Source organism: Ursus arctos, unplaced genomic scaffold (genome assembly GCF_023065955.2).
Source record: "Ursus arctos isolate Adak ecotype North America unplaced genomic scaffold, UrsArc2.0 scaffold_27, whole genome shotgun sequence".
Taxonomy (NCBI): domain Eukaryota; kingdom Metazoa; phylum Chordata; class Mammalia; order Carnivora; family Ursidae; genus Ursus; species Ursus arctos.
In genome coordinates, this window is record NW_026622952.1 from 20,907,524 (window position 1) to 20,930,876 (window position 23,353).

Here is a 23,353-nt window from a genome sequence, read left to right on the forward strand (position 1 = left end):
ACCAGAGCCAAGGCCTGGAACTTGTAAAATGTGGGGGACCCATCACAAAGGATGATTGCTGACATAGGAGTTTGGTCCAATCACTCTCTTGAGAGCGTGGACCCCCATGATAACTAAGGCATCGGCTGACGTGATCGGATTCTCCCCACCCCCACGTGACACCCGACAATTGGGTCCTCACCACATGTAACGGGTTCATCAGCACCATCTGTGCAGTCTGCTTCCCCATCACACATCAGGGATTCCAGGATGCATTTCCCTTCATCACATCGAACCATGCCTTCTGGACAGGAAGCTGTGTAGGAAGGAAAGCCGCCTTTTCCAACAGCACGTGGGGGAAGGGGGAGTCAAAACAGACAATTATTAATTACAGTAAGGTGGCAGTATTTCTAGAACCCAAGGCAAGTCTAGGTAGGAAAGAAAGTCTTATCATTTTAAGCAGAATTGTCAGGGAATTAGGACTTAAGACTTGATAAAGACAAAGTCAAGGGAAGCCACTTGGGCACTACATTGAAATAATAATGAATTCGAATTGAATTAGTATTAAGTAGTTCTAATTGAAATGGTGTTAAATTCTGTCAACATGAGCCCTAAAGGAAGACCCTCTTAAGAAACCAGTTTATACATGATAAAAATGTTAGAATCTGAATATATTCAATATTGCAGATTTATTTCTAGAAAGATCAAGTGGGATTGTGGTTTACTAAGAAGTTGGAGGTTCTACTGCATTGTGTATGTGGGGTAAAGAAAAGGAATGTGGTACTCATGAAGTTCTTTGCAGGGGTTGGGGGGTGGGGGGGTCCTCCTTTAATAAGAAATTTCCCCCTGTCATAGTGACTACACAAGGCCATGAGGCGTCTGTTAGGAGACCTCCTTCAGATATGGGCGCTCCTGCGTTCTGTGCCGTGGCCATATTGCCTAGAGTGTCCAGCACTGATCAGTGTTTCCATGGATAACTACATCTTGGTTATTGCTAGGAAACATCCTGTTTTTAGATATAGGATGGAAGTCTCAGTCATAGGAATTAAAATGCAACTTGCAGAAAGCAGCTCACATGGTACAACCTTCCTCTTTAAAGGACGGGGCGGTGGGGGGGGTTGTTGGGGGAAGGACAGAGGGGGAGGGGCACTCACCACAGGCATCCTCGTCCGAGGAGTCCCCACAGTCATTGACCCCATTGCACCTCCAGCTATCCGAGACACACACCTTGTTCCTGCACTGCCACTGGCCCACCAGGCAGCGGTTCGGGGAGCAGCGTGCTTCATCGAGACCATCTTCACAGTCCCTATGGACATCACAGAGTTCCCAAGCCTCGTGACACTGAGAATGTCCCGGACACTGGATTTTCTGGCCAGGGCACGCCGTGGAGTTCTCTGTAAAAGGCGGGTGTCGGCTTAGTGAGGTGGAACGGCTGACCTGCAGGCTTGTGTATTTGGGTATTCATGGTTTGCTCATGGATTTGGTCTCCAGAAAACCAAGAACTGAACGGGATGCTAGCCACTGGACATGTGGCCCCAACTCTGTACGCGGAAGTTTCACCCAAAGGAGTTTAAAAAGCCAACAGAGGCAAGAATCTTTTAGGTAAGTTTGCAACATGCAGAAGTGGATAAAAGGTCACATGTCATCCTGGCAACAAGTGAACATGTGGATTTCGCCCCTGTCCAGCAGAAGGCTATCTAGTGACTTGCTGGTGTCGCCTAATACCGTGGAGGTCATCAATGAGGCTAACACAGAGAGAACATGTCCGAAGAGAAAATAAATTGTACCTACCACAGTTCCCCTCATCGGAGCCGTCCAGGCAGTCCCCGGCACCGTCACAAAGCCAGCTAATAGGAATACACTTTCCGTCGTCACACTGCCAGGCCTGTGGATGTCCACGACACACTTCCTCTGCGGACCGGTGGCGTTGTTCGAGAGGCAGAGAAGAAGAGGTGTTTGTCAGGGCACTGACAGCTTTTCGACTGGGGTTTCATATGAAGTATTTTCAGTAGCAAAAAGAACAATTAAGTCCTGATCTGCCACGGAGGCCATCCTAAATTTGCCTGTCCTTTCCATGTCACCCTTAGCAACACACCATACCCCTGGCTTAGGGACAATCACCTAGCAGCCCAGTAATGCTTACGCTTCCCATCATGCTTCTAGAACACTGTCGTCCAACAAAAACTTCGGCAATGATGGAAGTGTTTTGTACCCACGCTGTCCAAAGTGGCCATCACTAGCCACGTGTGGCTATTGAGCATCTGAAGTGTGGTTAGTAGGATAAAAGAACTATATTTATCATTTCAATACATGTAAGTCTTCACATGTGGTATTGGCCAGTATAGCTTTAAAGCTTCACTTCTTGGAATCCCTTTGGTGTTTGAGACCATATTAAGATCGAAGATAACCTGGAAACTGTCAGTCTGGGGTCCAATGGGACCTTCGAATATTGCCACCTAAGTGTGCCTCCTGACAGATGCAAGTAAACCTTGACACCTGGGGGTGGAAATGTACCGGGGAGCAGAGCACAAGGCATTTCTGCAAGTACAAAATTTAATTCGAACCTGTAATAGTACAGGTTTTAATATCAAAGGTTTCACATTAAATTAGTTACAGTAAGTGGCCAGCCCAGGAATGTGCATGTGGGGCAGAGAAAAGGAATGGATCACTTCCCAAGTTCTTTGGCGGGCGGGGGGGGGGGGGTTCCCTCTTTTAATCAGGAATTTTCTCCTTCCATATTCACCGCTCGAGGATGTGAGGTATCTGTTAAGAGGCTTTCCTCATCTACAGGGGCTCAGGTGTCCCTTCTGGGGCTGGGAGCACTCTTAGCACAGAGGTGTTTGAGCTGAATTTCAGGAAGACATTTACCACACGGCTAACTTGGCTTCTATTGGTTTCGTAGTTTTCTTTGTCCTCAATTTAAAAAATCATCTTCTCATTGTCCAAAAGCTCTAAGCAAAGCTGAAGTAGTTGATTGTATATATTTACAAGTAAGTGTGTGCACTGGGGCACTGGGGCCGGTGAGGGTTTCCCATAAGGCAATCTGTGGCATTCCAGTTTCAGTACCTGCCACATGTTGAAGCTAGAATTGAAGGTAAGAGCCAGACTTGTACTGGATTTTCTATCCCAACTAGCCCTCCACACTTGTCTTGATAACAATGCTACCAACGTGTACATCCCTAGACTTACCTGCTGAAAGCCTGCAACAACCCAGAACACCGCATATTTCCGAATACCCCCTAAGAGGGAAGACCCTAAGACCCGACACCGTAGAGCCAGGCACGCAGCACTGAGGACCATTAATGGATGAGAACACGATACAGCGAGGAGTACTCACCACACTGCTCATCGGTCCCATCAGGGCACTCTTGCTGTCCATTGCAGAGCCAGGCCACAGGAATGCACCTTTCCCCACATGCAGCTTGCTGCGTCATGGTACACCTTACTTCATCTGCATTGGATGAATGAAAAGCAAATCCATGCGAGTTCCTGGCTTCCTCGGGTCCAAGAGAGCACCTTTTCAGAAGAAGCTGCAGTGAAAAGGTCATTCAGAGGAAGGTCCTTCAACAAACACCCAGGAAAACACTAGGGGGATTCAGTACCATAAAAATCCATAGGACTTCTGCAGTAATGATCCATGGAAACTGTTCTTTCTGGTGGCGTGCAGTTGGGAAACTGCCATTCGCCTCTGTTTTCCCATTCGAATGGGGCTGACTTGCACTGTGCTCAAAGAGACCCAGCAACGTCTTCAGCTCTGGTTTGATCTTAAAGACTCTGTATGAACAGTTGCATGTTTAGAAGTCTAAGCTCAAAGTCTAGACTCCAGTTCACTTTTAAGCATGTGCAGACACATCTAAAAATTAGATTAGGATTTGGGGTCCTACATACTATCTTCATAAAAATGCCTCTGATAGGTTGGTTATAAATATTTAAGTTTCCAGTTATTTGTGTGAGACTGATTTACACTATTTTATTCAAGTCACGAACTTGTGTTTATCAACCTTGAATGATTAATGCTCAAAAATAAGCCTGTTATGGAATGTGGTCCTCAGAAGGAAGCACCAGGAAGGGCTAACTATACTGAATTTACTATACTGTCCTAACCTTCAAAGAGAAAAAGCCAATCTTTAGTTCCTGGAAAAGATAAACCACATGGCCTATACTAGAAGTCTCTGTAAGATGCAGTGAAGACCCCCCCCCCATGGTCTTACTCCCAGGAACAATTTGTACATGGAATGGAAAGTGGTACGCAAAGTTGTGTAATGGAAGTTGACAATGGAAGGCCATTGTGTAGACCACACCTTCCAGGGTAAGGGACCATTTCTCAGTCTTACTTGAATCCCTCTAAGATAGTACTTTCAGCTTAGCTACTCAAGGTTTTTTGTTTGTTTGTTTAAGGCTGGCTTATAAAAAAACATTTTAAATAAAATATTCAGAAAGTATTGGTTACTAGTTGGTAGCTAACAACTCTGCCATCTACTCACATACCATCCAGGCAATCTCACTTAGCTTGACCAAAACCACTGAGAGCAGGTGATGTTACCAGCCACTAATATGGGAGCACAGACTTAGCTCTCTGGCTACATAGGCTGACCTTTTAGTGAGACCACTTACTAACAATATGACCTTGGGAGAGTTACATTCTCTCTCTGGATCACAGTTTTCTGTCTATAAAATGAGAATACTAAATAAGTGATAAGAAGAGAAAGATTCATAGATTAAATGGCCACAAAGCCACTTGGTGCCATATACCCACCATATAAATCTTCATAACGCTTTAACTCTTTTGCTACCACTTCCAGCAGGTCCTTCCAGAAGGATCCCAATTAGGGGTCCACTCAGCCCTCAAAGACTTACACTTCCAGGTGAGTCACACCTTGAATAATATTTTGCCCTGGTGCTTCTCAGTCTGGAGACCAAGTGTGAATATAGATTCTACACACCTGCAGATGGGCCTCAAAACATTACTTTTCACTTATGTAGATGCTTGCTGTGAATAAATAAGAGATGTATTAATATATTTACTTGTATGTTAAGTATAGTCTCATAGTCTGTTAATATGCCAAGTAGGGTGATCACATGCTATTCTAGAACAGACATCCTAAAGAGGGCTACATGCCAGAAGGCTTTGGGAACGACCGCTTAGTAAAAAATGCAAGTAACTGTAAGGGTGCTTCAGGAGTGGTGCAAAAAGACCACACAGAACAAGGGCTTCTCATCACTGCATAGATGCCCCACCAGGCTCGGCACAAACCCTGTGGGTTAGAATCGCTCCTGGAAGACAACTCAGTTAAAAGTGGCACCTCCACCGAACTAGTTAACACCCCCTTGACCAAGAGTCTGTGTAAGTTAAAATGATTTAAAACCAGCCCTCAATCTATGAGGGCCATTGAGAGCACCTGTCCAGAGAGCTCCGCAGGCCAGACGGTTTGACAAACGCTAGGCACCTCCTACACGTGGCTAAGCCACCAACCGGCCACCACCCCTTGGCAACTGTGGGTGTCTCGGTCACCCTGGGACATAGACTCAGCTCTCCTCTGCCCTGGGGATCTGCCTAAACCTGAGTGGAATCAACAAGTGCCACAGAAAGTTGCGTCCTAACTGCACCTCAGACCCAAGCCCCATTTCCCCGCGCTGCTTCTGGAGCAAGGTTATGTCTTCCCAAGGCCCCGGGCCTCCACCCAGGCCAAATCTGCTCCCCGGTGAACGCTGAGCGGCAGGTCCCCTCGGAGACCGCCAGGGCTAGACAGCGAATCCCACTGGGCCACGACGCTGGGGGAAGGAAGAGGGTGCGCCCTGCGCTCAGGTGTGCAGACAGCTCTCTCCCACACGCTTGGGGAGGGATGAAGGAAAGCCACCGCGTGGGTCCGCTGAGCCCACCTACCCTTCCACCCACTGGGCAGGGTGGGAAGGCGTCTGGGGCAGAGAAGCAAGGGGCCACGCGACTCCCCGGGCAGCCCCCCAGAAGGCCCGAAGTCACCCTCCTCTATGGAAGGTCACTGCAGAACAGAGGGTGGGGGGCGTCGCGCACAACAGCGAGGGTGCCCCAAGCTCTCCTCCCGCCCCTTGCAGCGCCGCCCAGCCCGCCACCCCCTCGGCTGCGGCCCCTTCCACGGCGCCCCGCCCGCGGCCCCACTCACCGGTCCCGGAGCCCACGAGGCCGCCCAGCGCGGCCAGCACCGGCGGCAGGAGCAGAAGGAGCGCCCGGCGCCCCATGGCGGGGAACCGACTGGGCGCCTCGGGGAGGGCGTCGCACTCACGGGAGGAGACCGCGGGCGGGAGGAGCGCGGGCGGTGCCGGGGGCGGGCTTTCCTCCGCTCGCGCCGCTCATTGGGGCTGGCTGGGGCCGTGGGCGGGGCTTGAGGAGCATCGGCACCGCCCACTCCCGGGGTCGCGCTGCCGGGGACTCAGCCAGGCTGCCCGGAGCACCGCGCCCGCCTCTCCGCAGGTCACCCCTCCTGCCGTGGGATAGCAGACGCTCGTCTAACTCGGGGCCTGGCCACTGCCACGCGGCGGGGAAAAGTAGGAGCGCTCAGCCATGCTTAACCAAAGCATTCCCAAACTTTTACGAGCACAAGAATCACCTGGAACTCTCATTAGGCAGACTCTGATCCTGCCGGTCTGGAGCGGGGCATGAGAGTCTCTAACAAAATCGTCGTCAGGTGAGGTCTTTGTTGCTGGTCCTCAGACCTCCCACTGAAACGCCAGAGCTTAATAGCTTCCAGACTAGGGCAGCACTGTGACCCCAGGTCTCCCGCTCTGCCTCCTGTCTTCCCAGCGCACCTTGGCAGAAGCAGGCCTTCCTGACCTGGGTCTGTGCTGATGACTGAGGCGTCTGTTCTCTTTGGCTGGCGGTCAGTAGACTGTAAATACAAAGAGTAACAGTAGAAAACCCTGAAAGACATCATTCCTCTTTCAGTCGGTGTCCCTGCGGGAGTGGAATGCTCTCATAAACAATGGGACCCCGACCGTGATCGGATTTGGTGGGTTGAAACCGGAGTCAAACATAAGCCCTGGAGGGTCGCAGACTTATAGGACTGGAAGTATTTGAAGGTCATTTTATCCAAATGCTGCCATTCCGGGAAGAAGATGATGGATAAAAATGAGAGTTGGTGACACATTACCAAAGACATAGACTACCGTCCCATCCCCTTATTTAGATAAGCTGTGGCATTCCTTCTTTCCAGTACACCGGGAGAAATGAATGTCAGATTCTTGGAGAGAACATGACCAAGTTAGAATTTTAGAATGTAAAACTGGCAAGGAACATTTATAGTGTTTGGGAGTGCAAGGCAGCAATAAAACACCAGGGGAAAAAAAAAATAGAAACAGAAAACTGAATTGCAAAGTGCCTGCTTAGATTTTATTTGCAACACAGTACTCCAACAGCTTTCTTTAAAATCATACCTCCTCTTCATGTTCACTGCTGGTCCCATCAAACCACACTTTGAAGATATCAGAATGCCATATGCTCTGAAGTTTTCTTTAAATTTGTTGTATGCTCTGATTGCATAAGCCACTTAAAAGGACCCCTCCACTTTTCACAAAAATCTCCTAGTGTATCATACTGATTTCTGCTGAAATGTTGTTTTAGAACCAGATTATCTCAGATGCTTCATGGTCTTGAGGGACACAATAGAGCAACTCAGAGTTTTAAGAATATAGACTAATTTTCCTCCCAGGAAGGAACTGAAGCTAGAGGTGAGTACCTGGACTCGAAGTGTGAGGACCTGGGGTCAGTCTCAGCTAAATGAAGTGATATGTGGATACCAATGGCAGCTATATTGTTATGAACAGCCAGTGTTGGCTCTTAATAACCCACACCAGCTGAAAAAAGCCACATCCATGAGTGACATAAGAATTTCAGTAACATTTATATTTGTCTTTAAATCCTTATATCCTAACTTGTTCTTAATGACATGCGTTGTCCTCTCCTAGGTCTGTCCCCACATTTCACCTTTTCAATCAGCTCTGTCAGCCTGTGGTGAGAAGAATAATGTCCCACCATTACCTGAAAAAGGTAACATTCTAATCCCCAGAGGCTGTAAATTGTGATTTATTGTTGTTTTGGTTGCAGGATATGAAGAAAATCTGGCCTCACAGAGATAAGTGTGGGCTTCAGAAGAAGTAACAGCCTTTCCAATTAAGTGTAGATATTCTTTGATGCTGCTCTTCGTTTGATTTTCTGCCTCCCAAAAAATATGTCAATGTCCTAACTCCCAGTACCTCGGAATGTGACCTTATTTGGAAGAGGATCTATGCAGATTTGCTGGAGTTCAGGTGAGGGCATTAGAGTGGCCCTAATCCAATATGACTGGTGTCCTTATAAAAAAGAAATATGGACACAGATATATATAGAAGGAAAATAGTGTGAAGAGACCCAGGGAGAAGGCCATGTGAAGGTGGAGGCGGAAATAGGAATTATGCTTCTATAAGCCAAGAAGCATCTAAAGCTCCCAGAAGAGGGAAGAGGCCAGGAGGATCTTTCTGCTAGAGCTTTCAGAGAGGACATGGGCACCTTGGTTCCAGACTTCTGCCCTCCAGAACTGTGAGGCAATACATTTCTGTTCTTCTAAGCCACCAAGTTGCTGGTAGTTTGTTATGTCCTCCCTATGAAATTAGTGTAGATACTAAGACCAAAATTTAAGAAGTGGTCATTTCTTAAAGGTTAACTGCAGTGTGGAATCTGAAACCACATCAATGAGCATTTCATACTGCTCTTATTAAAATCCATCACCCGAAGGGCACCTGGGTGCTTCAGTCGGTTAGGGGGTCTGCCTTTGGCTTGGGTGCTGATCCCCGGGTTCCTGGGATCAAGTTCCGCATTAGGCTCCCTGCTCGACGGGGAGTTTGCTTCTCCCTCTCCCTCTGCCCCTCCCCTGGCTCATGCTCTCTGTCTCTCAAATAGTAAATAAAATATGTAAAATAAAATAAAATCCATCAGCCTATTTTGTACTTCGAGTGGATCTTTCACCCATACATGACTTTGTAACATCATGCATTGGTCATTTGGAAAATAGGGGTTCACTAACTTATGCTGCTATTCCAAATATTGACACCTTCTATCCTACAATATCTTTAAAGTCACCCTTGTGAACATCCCTACTGATATCATCAGAAAAGGTTTGGACTGCTGGGAAGCTAGTAAGCTCATGATGGTAGACTCCAGTTTCCAAAAATTATAATTTTCCTTCGAAAGCTCAAATTATATCATTGGCAACAAATACTGCCAGTTGTTTTCCTTGAAGTGACACATATGCACCATTCATTTTTGAGAATCGTGTCTGCCAAGTACCCGAGTCTGAATAACCAGATGTCTATCAGTCATTCTTTCCTGGAAAAATGGTATTCTGTGAGACGTGGGGCTCATTATGCTTGCAACTCAGATGGTGGCACAGGCGGCTTCCTCCTCCAACTCTGGTACGCAGCAGAAGGGCTTCATGCAAGCTCCCCATTTAGTAACAGAGAATATTAAAAAGCTATATACTACCAGGCTAAAATTTAATAAAATTAATCTTTTTTACTGCATGAAGTACATTCTTAAGTTAAAAAAAAAAAGGCATATTTTAAAACTACAAGGGTGTGGCCGTGGAGAGTATACTGACCACTGGTCCAGCTTGGTGCCACCACCTTGATTCATGGTAAGGAGGTAGGAGTTTTGCCCACCGTTAGTTTTTGTTTGTTTGTTTGTTTGTTTACCATCAGTTCAAATGTCAACATAACAAAACAGGCAAATATTATTTTGGAAATCGTTTTGACCTTGCAGACCCACAGGTATCTCAGACCCACCCCTATCTCAGAGAGGTCTCATAGCCACCATATATAAAAAACTCTTACAACTCAATAATAAGAAGCCAGCTGACTCCTTTCTTGCTCCCAGCCACCTTGGCAGCTGCTCTTGGTTGGAGCTCTCCCGTACCTAAGGCAGGAAGATGGCCACAAAGAAAACAAAAGTCTCTGAATTCAATCGACTCTAGGCTCCAACTCATTATAAGAAGTGGAAAGTACGTGCTGGGGTACGAGCAGACTCTGAAAATGATCAGGCATGGCAAAGCAAAACTGGTTGTCCTTGCCAACAACTGCCCAACCTTGAGGAAATCTGAGGTCGAATACTACGCCACGTTGGCCAGAGCCGGTGTCCACCACCCACAGTGGCAATAATATGGAATTGGGCCCCGCATATGGGAGATACTGCAGGGTATGAGCACTGTCTCTCATCGATCCAGTGATTCTGATATTATTAGAAGCATGCCAGTACAGACAGATGAAAAGCAAATCACATAAGTTTTCTTTAATAAAACTGGCCAGAGCTTATTTTTTTTTTAAAAAGCTAAATGACCAAAATTTTTACCTGGTTAACCAAGATTTGAACAGCCCCTTCACAAAAGTAGATATATAAATGGCCAAGAATCCATAAAGAGATTTCTATACTTGTAATTGTTAGAGAAACACAAATTAGAACAAGTTAGGTAGACACAGCTTTACAAGCACTTTGATAAGCTAAAATTTAAAAAGCAACAACTTGACAATATTAAGTGTTGTGGAGCAACTGGAACTCTCATCCATTGCCGGTAAGTATGTGAAACAAAATGACCAGTTTAGAAAAACAGTTTGGCAAGTTTCTTATAAAATTAAACATCTACTTAATATATGACCCAGTGATCCCTCTCCCAGCTGTTTAACGAAGAGAAATGAAAGCATGTGTTCATAAAGAGAATTTTACATGAATTTTATAGCAGAGAATTTTACATGAATTTTATAGCAGTTCTCTCTAGCCCCAAATTGTACTAATGCAGATATTTATCAACAGTGGATCAAAGTGTCCGAGGTATAGCCATACAACAGAATACTGTTCAGCAATAAAAAAGGACAAACTACTGATAGGTCCAACAACTTGGAACAACTTGGATAATTCTCAAAACCATCGTGTTAAGTAAAAAAGACAAACACAGAAGAGTACATATTGTATGATTCCATTCATATGAAACTCTAGAACAGGCAAAACTAAGCAATAGAATGGAATTCAGACGAGTGGTTGCCTGGGGCTGGTGACGGACTGAAAAGGTATAAAAGGAAACCTTAGGAGATGATCGGGCATGGGATGGTGGTTGCCCAGATGCGTTCATTTGCTAAATGTCATTAGACTATCCCCTTAAAATGAGGGCATTTTTTCATAAACTGTAGTTCAATAGATGCTTTTTTTTTCTTTTTAAGTGTTAGGCTCAGGTGAGTTTTTGTTTGTTTGTTTGTTTGTTTTTTGTGTTTTTTTGCCTGAGATCTAGTTCACTTTTAAAGGAAAGATAATTTGGAAACTATTAAAACTATTACTAATCAGAGAAAATTTTGGAAGTAACTCCACTTTATCTTATGAAATTAATATAATTTTAATACTTCATAACTGACATATTACATATAAAATGGAGGCAAAACGTCTAAGCACAATAAAGCAAATTGCATCAAGTAGTTTAAAAAGCATAATACTGAATAACAAGTATGGTTTATCTCGGTAAGGCAAAGTTCATTTATCATTAGGAAATCTTCAATTACTTACCTCAAAAATTAAAGGATTAATGTTATATTATTCATATGATTTGTAAATATATGCTCAAAACCTTCGATGAAATTCAGCAGTCATTCCTACAAGATAGGGAAACAAAATAGGCAGTATAATAAAAGGTATTATAAAAGAAAGAAAATATTTTATTTACCAATGCCGCTATATCCAGAAAACTTAATAAACCCGAAGTTAAACTAAAATTAGTAAGAGAATTTGCTAACATAAGTGGAAACAAAATAACAGCATCTTCTCTGAAAGCAAAGAAGCAGTGGAAATGGAAATTAAAAAAAATAAAAACAAAATCTATAAGATACTTTGAATAAAAAAGATAGTGGACATAGATTGAAATTATAAAAACTTACCAGATTTTATTAATATTAAATACAATATATGGTAAATATAATGTTACATATTATACTATTATAATATTTCTATTAATATTAAAATAGTATATTATTAATAAAAAGATATATATGCTTCTAGATAAAAAGACCTTAATTTCAATAAATGTTTTTTTTATTTACCTGAACAGCAAACTACTCAAAATATAGAAAGACTTTCTTAAACAGGCAGGCAGTTTTTACAGGGTCATGCTAATCACTATTTTTCATATTATTACACAACATTTTACTCTAATTATCTCTTTACACTTCTGTTCCCCAACACCCTTGAGATTTTAAATTCAAGGTAAGAAACTTTTCTCTTTTTTTTAAGGTTTATTTATTTATTCATTTTGAGAGAGAGAGAGCGCGAGTGCACATACTTGATGCGGAAGGGCAGGCAGACAGGGAGAAGCAAGCTCGCTGCCGAGCAGGAAGTCCAACTCGATTCTAGGACCCAGGAATCATGACCTGAGCCAAAGGCTTAACAGACTGAGCCACCCAGGTGCCCTGGTAAGAACTTTTTCTTAAACATCTTTGAGCTCCACCATCTAGCACATTTTTAGTATAAGCGAAGAATTTATGACTGTAGTGTTAGTAGTTATGGGTGAATAACATCTAGAGGAAAGGACCCAACCATTCTGTTCGCTGCCGAGGACAGAGTCCTTGTACAACAGTGCTCCAGAGCCTGGTGGTCAAATGCTTAACTGACTTTAGATGTGGTCCAGCAAGACACATCTTGCAAACATCTGCTAGGGCTACCTGAACTGGTTGTGATGGTTAATTTTATGTGTCAACTTGAGATGCTAAGCGATGCCCAGGTAGCTGGTAAAACATTATTTCTGGGCATTTCTGTGAGGATGTTTCTGGAAGAGATTATTTGAATTGGTACACTGGGTAAAGATCTACCCTCACCAATGTGGGCTGGCATCATCCAATCCATTGAGGGCCCCGATAAGAACAAAAACAGGGAGGAAGTTGTGAATTCTCCCTTTCATCTTGAGCTGGGACCTCCATCTTCTCCTGCGCTCCAACATCAGAACTCCTGGTTCTCCAGTCTTTGGACTCCAGGACTTATACAAGCAGCCCTCCAGGCTTCCCGGCTCTCCAGCTTTCAGATGGCATATTGTGGTATATATAGACCCCCATAATCATGTGAGCCAATTCCCATAATAAATCTCCTCTTATCTATATATCTATATCAATGTCTCTATTTATATACCCTATTGGTTCTGTCTCTTTGGAGAACCCTGACTAATCCATCAGTGTCATGAAATGACTGGATGTCATCCTAAATTTGAACCACATATAAAACCAAAATCTAGACTTCAGCCCCTGGGCCTCTAGAGTTCTATTAGGTAATTTTTGGCATGTTCAAGATTCTGTCTAGAAAAATCTTATATTAGTTCTCCTATTTTTATCCATATCTTAACAGGAGATTTGCATTTATGGTTATGCCCCAAAATTGCAACCCATATAAGGGAAACAAGACAGAAGAATTATGTAATGTAATCCGCAATGCTGAACTCTCACAACTGGGATCTATCATGCAGGTATTCTGAAACTTTATATTTTTACCTTTTTTCTGAAGTTCACTGTCTAGTGAAAATAAACCGATAGCATAGTGACAAGTGTCCTGCCTGTAGGACATACCTGATAAATGTTGAACCAAGTTGAACTGCTGTTAATGATTGTTCTGCTGTGGTTTTTTTTTTTTTTTTGACTTTTTAATTTAATGCCTCAGCCTTCTGATCTGATCTAGAAAATACAGCTTGTTTTATGAAAACTAAAGTGCTTTATGCATTTAGTTGATTATTATTAATAAAACTGCCCTCCCTCTCAGCTCTGGTTGATTTAAAGAAAAAAGTCAGGAAGTGAAACTCTGAATTCCATGCAGTAAGCACTTAAAGAATTTTATGGAGCAGCAAGCACTAAAGATTCAAAATAATTTAAGATATGTGTCCTACGATTTATAGCACTGGTAACAGACCAGCACACCAATAGCTGCAATACAGTAGGATAGATGTAACAGCAGGAACACACAGATATGTCATGGATGCAAAGAGGAGACAGAGGTTGGCCTTTGAGAGGCACAATCAGGGCAGGTTTCAGAGAGGTCATGACGTTGAGCTAACTTTTGAAAGATGTGTTATCTGTGTAAAGAGCATACTAGGCAGACAGAGTAGAATATATGAAGGCACCGAGGTATTTTCTAAGAAATTCCCATGACTTCAGAATTGCTGGAGTGAAGGGTTCTCAAGAGGTGGTAACAGGCGAGCAAGCTGGACAGACAAGCAAATCCCCAAGCATGAGGTGCCTGGTGAGCTAAGCTGAAGAAAGTTTAACAGAGGACAAAGGTTCAGACTAGACCCAGGTTGAGCCTTTCAAGAGGAAAAGAGGAGATCCAGTGGGGAGGGTGGTTAGCAGTAAAGGGGTTGCTGGCATAGCCGTTCTAGAAGTTTTAACCAGATGGAGCCATGTTACAGCAACTGAAAGTAAGAAACCAGACACCTACTGCTGGCTTCCCTCTCCCTGGACCCAGGAGAAGAGTAGAGTCACCAGACAGGGACTCTGTCAGGAAAGGAATGGTCTGGAGACAAGGATGGACAACCTTTATTTCAAAATCCATTGGCCAGATTCTTTAATAACATTGATGTTCATAATTAGGATATCAAAAAATCTTTTGAATTATCAAAGACATACTGCAATGTGGTGACATGGCAAAGAACTTGGAGCGAGTAGACCTGAATATTACCAAACAGCAACACTTTGTTGATTTTTTGGCCACTTGGGATCTGGGCCCCTTCTTAAGAGTGCCTGAATAGCTTTGTGGAATTACCTCCTCCCTGCTGTGGGGGCATCTTGCTGGGAGCCCAGCCCCTGCCTCCCACTAATGCCCAGAGTCAGATTCTTTCTCTGTCCTTCCCTGAAGGGTAAAGGAGCAGACACATAACCCAAACGTGGCTGATTAATCTCCCCTGGGACTTTGAATTTCAAGCTAACAACACTCCCAATCTTGAGGGAAAGCACTCAGGCTTTCTCCATTACATAAGATGTTCACTATGGGTTTTTTTTATAGACACCGTTTAACAGGTTGAGAACGTTCCTTCTATTCCTGGTTTGTTCAGTATTTTTATCATGAAAGGAGTTAGGTTTTGTCAAGTGCTTTTTTTGAGTCTCTTGAGATGATAATGAGGTTTTTATCCTATTTTCTACTAATATGATATATTATTATATTGATCTATTTGCAAATGTTAAACCAATGTTTTGGGCTGGCCTCAGCCTGTCACATAGGAGTGCCTGGGGCGCTCACCTGGGCGCCACTACTCCCCGCAGCACCCACAGACATTTCCCAACCAATACTGTGGTCGGCCCTTGCGATTCTTATTATGATTGCAATTAATAATAAAATGATGGGATAAATTGCTACAAAGCTTTATACTAATGACTGACACTGAAACTATTCATTTGTGTTCCATGTGTTTATCTTCTAACTGTGGGATTTGCTAATTTGTATATGTTTAAGCATCACGAATCTGCGTCAGTGAGCTGATTCACCAAGACCTTATACTCTGCCAAGCTGGGTAGTGGAGAACCGCGTGGGTGTCCACTAAGTCTCAAACAGCCAAAAGGAATAAATGTTGAATGATGACGTGCCAAGAGATATCAGCCTGGAAAGATTTCATGAAAGAGATGAAATTTAAGCAGCCAGTTGAAAGAAAAGAGAAACATGCTTCAGAGAATCATTTACGTAGCAAGTCAGATCTGTGTTAATTTCCCTAGCTGTGGATTTGGCAGCAATGGCAACCTGAGCCACGTTGGAAGCACCCATCTGTCAGAACATAAATACCAGAGAATCACCTTTTCCCAGCCTCCCTTGCGGGTGTCCATCTGGGCCCATCTGATTAACAGATTGCTAATATAATCTGGTGTGACGTGAGACATTTTGAAAACTGCGACCTGCTTCACCGCCAATGACTTTAACCATGTTTCCTGGAGGGGTCTCCATCCCATGGATCCATTTGACTTCACTCCTGGCCCCAATTGGTGTCATTGGATTATTTCAGTTTAAAAGGTCGCACTTTCCATTTCTAAAGAGTCATTCAAATGTTGTCACGGTTAAAATAGTCATCTTAACTCCTTTTGCTGTGCTTCTCCAAAGAGTATGCCCCCGGGCCACTCAACCTGAACAGAGAGAGTAGAAGATCTTGAAGTTATAGAGCAGGAAAAAATAGTAAGTCCCGTACTGGCATTTCAGTTATAGAGTTATTAGCCTTTATCTTAAAAATAGTGGCAAATGTCAGCATGGAATCATCACAAGCAGGGACCACGAAAGGTACAGATATAGGAAGACCTCAGAGCTGCAGCTGAATGTTTGGGGACTGTGTCTGTGCCAATGTGTTCTGTGTACATATTAATTTTCTAAGAAGAAAAGCATTTGTGGGCACCTGGGTGGCTCAGTCGGTTAAGCATCTGCCTTCCGCTCAGTCATGATCCTGGGGTCCTGGGATGGAGCTCCAAATTGGGCTCCTTACTCAGCAGGAGTGTGCTTCTTCCTCTCTACCCTCCACCCCACCCCCGGTCGTGCTCTCTTGTGCTCTCTCTCTCTCTCTCAAATACATAAAATCTTAAAGAAAAGCATTTGTTAGTGAATTTCCTCTATAGGCTTCTAACAGTTGCCTTGTTGGTTCAATCAGGTATTCATCACGTCAAATAATTCCTCCTATTCTATGTGCTTCTCCCTCTCACATCACCCCCCCCCCATCTCGCGCCCCTTGGCCGCAGCCCAGCTCTGGCCCCTGAGGTGCCTCTCAGATGCTCTTCTCAGCGGCTTGTGCTCAGTGTCTGTGCTGAGAAGTATTTTCCACAGCCCGACTTCGGTGGGGGCTGAGGGACCCCCCCCCCCCCCAGCCCACAAGCAGGCGGCGAGTGAGGAAGGGTGGGCAGGCTGGTTGAGAACAGGGGGCTTCCGCTGAGGTAGAATCGGCACACAAGACAGGAGGACATTTTAATAAATACATAAAAATAACTCTTTGGAGATATCATTGGAGCAAATAGAAGACTTTCAGAAGTTCAAAACACGATTTGCGAATTTAGAACGTCAGCAGACATGAGAAGTACCGTGGTCACTGCTGAGAGCCGAACTGGGATTTTGGGAGAAGTGGAAAAAAAGAGCTGAGCCCACTGAACAAAATACAAACAAATAGAAAATATGAAGGAAGAGCTAAGAATGGGCCTCGCCTGGAGATTTATTATGTGAATAATAGAGTTTCTGAGGGAGAAAAAGCACTAGATGGGGAGAAATTAATGCTTATATAAATATAGAAGAAAATTTCCCTAAGCTGAAGAGAAACTGTTTTCTGTCAGAAGGTGCTTGCCAATTCCCAGGCAAACTTAATGAGAACAGAATTCTGTCTGGCCATACATCACTGAAATTTCTGAACCCTGAGAATGGAGAAAATACAATGTTTCAGACAAGGAACACTGTACTTGCGTAATGAGAATCTGGGCTAGCAGCAAACGTCTCATGGGCAGACTTCCGGTAGACAAAGGCTGTGATCTGGGAGCTGTGGACAGAAACATGCCATTCAGAGGTGAGGGCAGAGGAAGGGGATTTGTAGACATTGAAGAATTCAGGAATGTATCACCCTTGTTCCTTTACCAAGGAAATCACACAATGCTCCAAAAAAACAAGAAAAATTAATTTAATTCCAAGACCGAATGACAAAAAAAGTGAGAATACAAAAAAAAAATTGTGACAAGTGTATATACACTTATAAAATGCATAAATTTAAATTGATAAGGCTTAATGCAAATGAGCACAAACTATATGTAGTTCTGCCATTTCTCCCTCTTCCCTCCTTCCTTCCTTCCTTCCTTTTTTCTTCAAGCTTGTATTTATATCAACATGAACTGAGTGATTTTTACTTTATGCTTTCCATTATAATCCAATACTACCTCTTAAACATCTCTTTGCTCAAATTGTTCTTGTGTATTTGTGTATAGGAAAGAAGGAAGGGAAGGAGGGAGGAAGGAAGGAAAGAAGGAAGTGAGGGCAGGAAGTAGGGAGGGGAGGGAAGGAAGGAAGGAAGGAAGGGAAGAAGGAAAAGAAAGTTAGGAAGGAAGGGAAAGGGAGGAAGGGAGGAAGGAAGAAAGGAAGGAAGGGAAAGAAAGAAAAAAAGAAAGAAAGAAAGAAAAAGAAAGGAAGAAAGAACAGACCAAGAACCAAGAAGGAAAGAATCCAAGTACCTTGCCAACACAGTATTTGCCTACATTGCCTCATTTCGGGCCATTGAGGTGGAGAATTGGAAATGAATCTTGAACTCTTTTTAGTGACTTGCTTACTTTAGCAGCATGGACAAAGTAATTCTGAAACTGTTTTAGCTGGATTAAAGGAGTGAACAAATGATGACACGTGCTGATCGTTGGGAGCCAAGTCCTCACTGCAGAAGAAGGACACACAAACATGACTCCTGCTGCCATATGTGACACAGTTTGAGTGCCAGAATAGTTAAGTACAGGACTGAATTACAGACCATTGAAAATATAGGGATTAATCGTTTCATGCCAATAGATTAGATCAATAGGTAGATAGATAGATAGATAGATAGATAGATAGATAGATAGATAGATAAAATAAGAGCTCTTGGTTACAAAAGAATGCCAAGAGCTGATTGGTAAATGTGCAGGAAGTGACAGAGCTGGAAAAATCGCTACTTTGCAAACATCGTAAGTAATGACTGGATCAGGCAAGAATCATCAGTGGGTGATAAATCGGGGGGGGGGATTTTGATAAGGAGACGGATAGATGCATGGCAATGAGGCCTATCACTCTGGACTGCTCGGCAAGGGAGAAAAAGCAAACCATAATGACAGAACAGGGAATAAGATAACAGTCTGCACAGGTGGTCGAAGTTCACACCAGCAGGGGAGGGCAGGCAGGTATTGTGTGAGGGCAGAGGAGATAAACTCAGGGAGACAGGAGCTCACTCGATGAGAGCGAGATGAGGGTGCATAATCTGAATTAATCATGATGGAAGAGTCAGACAAGCACAAAATAAACAACCTTATATTTTTTAAATGTCAAGGGAAACTCTGCTCTTATAAAATGTGAACATTTTCCAAAGAAGACATCCAGATGGCCAACAGACACGTGGAAAGATGCTCACCATCGCTCATTATCAGGGAAACGCAAATGAAAACCATAATGAGCTGCCACCTCACACCTGTCAGAATGGCCAAAATCAACAACATAAGAAACAACAGTTGTTGGCAAGGATGTGGAGAAAAAAGAGCCCTCATACACTGTTGGTGGGAATGCAAACCGGTGCAGCCACTGTAGAAAACAGTATGGAGATTCCTCAAAAAATTAAAAATAGAACTACCCTATGATCCAGTAATTCCACTACTGGGTATTCACCCAAATAAAATGAAAACACTAATTCCAAGAGAGACATGCACCCCTATGTTTATTGCCGCATTATTCATAATAGCCAAGATTTGGAAGCAACCAAAGTGCCCATCTATAAATAATGGATAAGAAGAGGTGGTAAATATATGTATATACAATGGAATACTACTCAGACATAAAAAGAATGAAATCTTACCATTTCCAACAACATGGATAGACCTCGAGAGTATAATGTTAAGCGAAATAAGTCAGACAGAGAAAGACAGATATCATATAATTTCACACATACGTGGAATTTAAGAAACAAAACAAATGAACGAAGAAAAAAAGAGATAAACAAAGAAACAATAAAATGGACTCAAATACAGAGAACAAACTGGTGGTGGCCGGGGTCGGGGTGGGAGGGTGGGGGCGGTGAAATAGGTGAAGGGGATTAAGAGCACGCTTAACGCTGATGAGCACTGAGTAATGTATAGAGTTGCTGAATCAGTATATTGTACACCTGAATCCTGACATAACCCTGTCTGTTAGTTACCCTTCAATTTAAAAAATGTGGATGTCATAAAATACCAAGAAAGGCTATAGAAATTTCCAGACTATGGGGCGCCTGGGTGGCACAGCGGTTAAGCGTCTGCCTTCGGCTCAGGGCGTGATCCCGGCGTTATGGGATCGAGCCCCACATCAGGCTCCTCCGCTATGAGCCTGCTTCTTCCTCTCCCACTCCCCCTGCTTGTGTTCCCTCTCTCGCTGGCTGTCTCTCTCTCTGTCGAATAAATAAATAAAATCTTTAAAAAAAAAAAAAGAAATTTCCAGACTAAAAGAGGCTAAAGAGGCACAATCGAATGTGATGCTTAACCCTAGACAAGGCCTGCACTGGTGGGGGGTGGGGATTGCTATAAAAAACATTGTTAGGTCAACTGACAAAACACGAATGTTAACCATAGATTAAGTTAAGATATTACAACAAAATGTATGAAACTGATAATTATATGATGGAAATTATAAAAGAATATCACTCTTCTTTGGAAGAACACACAAAATGTTAGGGATAAGAGTAGATATAAGGTTATATATGTAGGGGCGCCTGGGTGGCACAGCGGTTAAGCGTCTGCCTTCGGCTCAGGGTGTGATCCCGGCATTCTGGGATCGAGCCCCACATCAGGCTCCTCTGCTATGAGCCTGCTTCTTCCTCTCCCACTCCCCCTGCTTGTGTTCCCTCTGTCGCTGGCTGTCTCTCTCTGTCAAATAAATAAATAAAATCTTTAAAAAAAAAAAAAAGGTTATATATGTAACTTACCCTCAAAAAATAATTATAGCTGTGTGTCTGTACAGGGAAGTAAATAATAGAGGATATTGGGGTAAACTGTTAATAGGTAAATCTAACAAAGGGCAATGTAGGTGTTCTTTGTACTAGCTTTCTTTGTCTTTTCTTTTTTTAAGATTTGATTTTTAAGTAATCTCTATACACAACATGGGGCTTGAACTCACAACCCTGAGATCAAGAGTCACACATTCCACCGACTGAGCCAGCCAGGTGACCCTGGTTTTGTTTTTCTGATCGTAAAATTGTTTTCAAAAAAAGTTAGAAAAAACGATCCACAACTACGAATTTAATTTAATGAACAAAATATAGAGGTTAGGAATGGTTGGTGGGGAAGACAAGGACGATGTTAAGTCTTTAGAGGGTCCAGGGGACACTGCGATTCCAGCACACTGACGGGGACTTCCAGCTTGAAGGATGAGGTAAACGTAAGAGCAGGTGTGTTGCCCGACAGGAAGGACAACAGGCAAAAGAATTTGAAAAATGAATGTCCCGATTAATCTGGAAGAAATGTGAAAGGGGAAAAGCATGAACAACAATAAATACAGTAAATGGTAAAGATAAAGTAAGAAGGAAGGCAGGAAATCAAACTGCCACAAGAGATGGGAATGGGGTGATGGGGGGATCTGATGATAGGGACTCTCGGACTGGGTGAAGATACAATATGGAGCTCTATGCTCTCTGTGAGACACATACTCTACATTTTTCACAGAAAATTTGAAAATTAAGGGATAGGTAAATATAAATCAGGCATATGCAGACCAGATAATAGCAGATGAAAGGAAATTCCAAGGCGATCATTTTGAGATTACCTGTAGGAGAGCCACATGGGTTTACAAGCGATGAGAAATCATTTTAGACCTCCCCATCTTCTGCCTACCGGGTCTGCATTATTTCCACAAGGGAGAACCTGGGGGGCGCCTGGGGGGCTCAGTTGGTTAAGTGGCCGGGTCTTGGTTTCCACTCAGGTCTGATCTCAGTTTCGTGAGCTCAAGCCCTGCGTCAGGCTCTGCGCTCAGCAAGGAGTCTGCCTGAGTTCCTCTCCCTGTCCCTCTGCCCCTCCCCCTCTCAATAATAAAAAATAAATCTTTTTTTTTTTTAAGGGAGAACTTGTCCCACCGTGAATAACATGAATGATGACTGTCACAGGCCATAATTTGAAAGCTATCTCTCATTAAATGTTGAACTTAACCTAATAATGCCCTATTGCTAAAGACATCCTGATTTTCTTTTTAACATGAAGAACCACAAATGCATGATCTCAGATGTCTTCATTCATGCTGAACAATAGATAAGAAAGCTTCAAATAGTATGTCAAATCTACAAAGTTATGGATGCTAAAAACTTCCAGATCTTTCTTCCAAATTACTAAAGGCAAGTAGCAGACCCCCTACAGGGCAGTTCCGGGAAGGCTTTATGCACTGGCTTCTTTGTCCATGCCTGAGTTTCTGCTGCCACCTACAGTCCGGTCTGGGCATAGCACTTTGCCCTTAGCGCTATTTTTCACAGTTGCCAAAAGGTCCCTTAAACGTCGAATGTGCTGCACCTTGCACAATGAACATGGTGTGCATCCAGCACCTACAGACATACGTCTACGCGCCAGAGAGAAAATGACACAATTCATTCCTACCAGGAACATCTTCCCTTGCCAGGCCCTGAGTTGCCCCGAGTGCAGAATCCCAAGGTCTCACATTCTCAGCCTGGAAATCCCGCTTACTCCACACTCACCCCTGCTCCTCCCCTCCTGAGTCAGCCTCACCCTGCCCACCCCAGCCTTCCAGTGGAAATAAGAATGATGATATTCACAAGAAACACCAGCATTTATTTCATGCTTCCTCTGTGCAAGCATCTTGACTGTGCCTGATCCCATTTATTCTTCACGGTACAATCAGATAGTTACTCTTATCCCCTTTTTTACAAACAAGGAAACAAACCAAGGTTCAGAAAAATCAAGGTCCTTGTCCAAAAAAATAATGCAACCAGTAAATGATAAGCCCCAGGTTCAAACCCAAATCTTGCGGTTCAAAGTCAACAGCTCCTTACAGTATGACATTCTTGATTCGCTCAAGTACATGGGAAGATCACCCCCATGGCTGAGCAACTGAGACAACCTCTCCCCAAGAAAGATAAAATGTTATTTCACCATGAGGCTTTTCCATATCTTATTTTCCTCATAGTATCTATAGAGAAATGTCCCATTCAAATAACCTAGAGCAGGGATCCTGGGTGGCCCGGTTGGTTAAGCATCTGACTCTTGGTTTCAGCTCGGGTCATGATCTCAGGAGTCCTGAGATCAATCCCCCCAGGGGCTCCTCGATCAGTGGGGAGTCTGCTTGAAGAGTCTCTCCCTCTGCCCCTTCCCCATCATATAAATAAATAAATCTTAAAAAATAAAAAGCCAAGAGTAACTGGAAGCATGAAATTGCTAAGTTCTTGAGAAGTCAAATTAGTAAAATGGCCATATTAGGCGACCACACTAGCTTCAGTGAGCTGTCCATCTGGTGAAACAGGTTGTCATTCCTCTCTTCCTCCCTCCCTCCTTCCCTTCCTCCCTCTCTCCCTCTGTCCCTTCCTTCCTACCTTCCTTCCTTCCCTCCCCCATTCATTCATGTCAACAGGTTCCTGGAGCCACGTTGGCCACGGAAACCTACCGGGTACAATGCAGTGGTGGCACCAACAGGGGCGTGTGGGGCCCACGGGGCGCA

The 23,353-nt window shown here is 43.6% G+C and overlaps 1 protein-coding gene and 1 pseudogene across 2 annotated transcripts in view; one reads left to right on the forward strand and one right to left on the reverse strand.

The window, feature by feature from the left end:
* The window catches only part of LOC113262005 (prolow-density lipoprotein receptor-related protein 1-like), a 40,214-nt gene extending 33,997 nt beyond the window's left edge, over nt 1-6,217 (reverse strand). The window contains exons 1-5 of one of the 2 annotated variants that reach the window (XM_057303504.1): nt 6,120-6,217; nt 3,317-3,430; nt 1,771-1,890; nt 1,134-1,373; nt 182-295 (exon numbers count right to left, since the gene is read on the reverse strand). In XM_057303504.1, coding sequence (XP_057159487.1) covers nt 182-295; nt 1,134-1,373; nt 1,771-1,890; nt 3,317-3,430; nt 6,120-6,195 — 664 coding nt within the window. In that variant the 5' untranslated portion in view covers nt 6,196-6,217. Of the gene's footprint in view, nt 1-181; nt 296-1,133; nt 1,374-1,770; nt 1,891-3,316; nt 6,015-6,119 lie in introns of those variants that run through there. The other variant, XM_048226369.2, reaches the window with a different exon arrangement.
* Nucleotides 6,218-9,350: 3,133 nt separating this feature from the next.
* On the forward strand, nt 9,351-10,263 carry LOC113262006 (60S ribosomal protein L30-like; annotated as a pseudogene).
* The last annotated feature ends 13,090 nt before the right edge of the window (nt 10,264-23,353 follow it).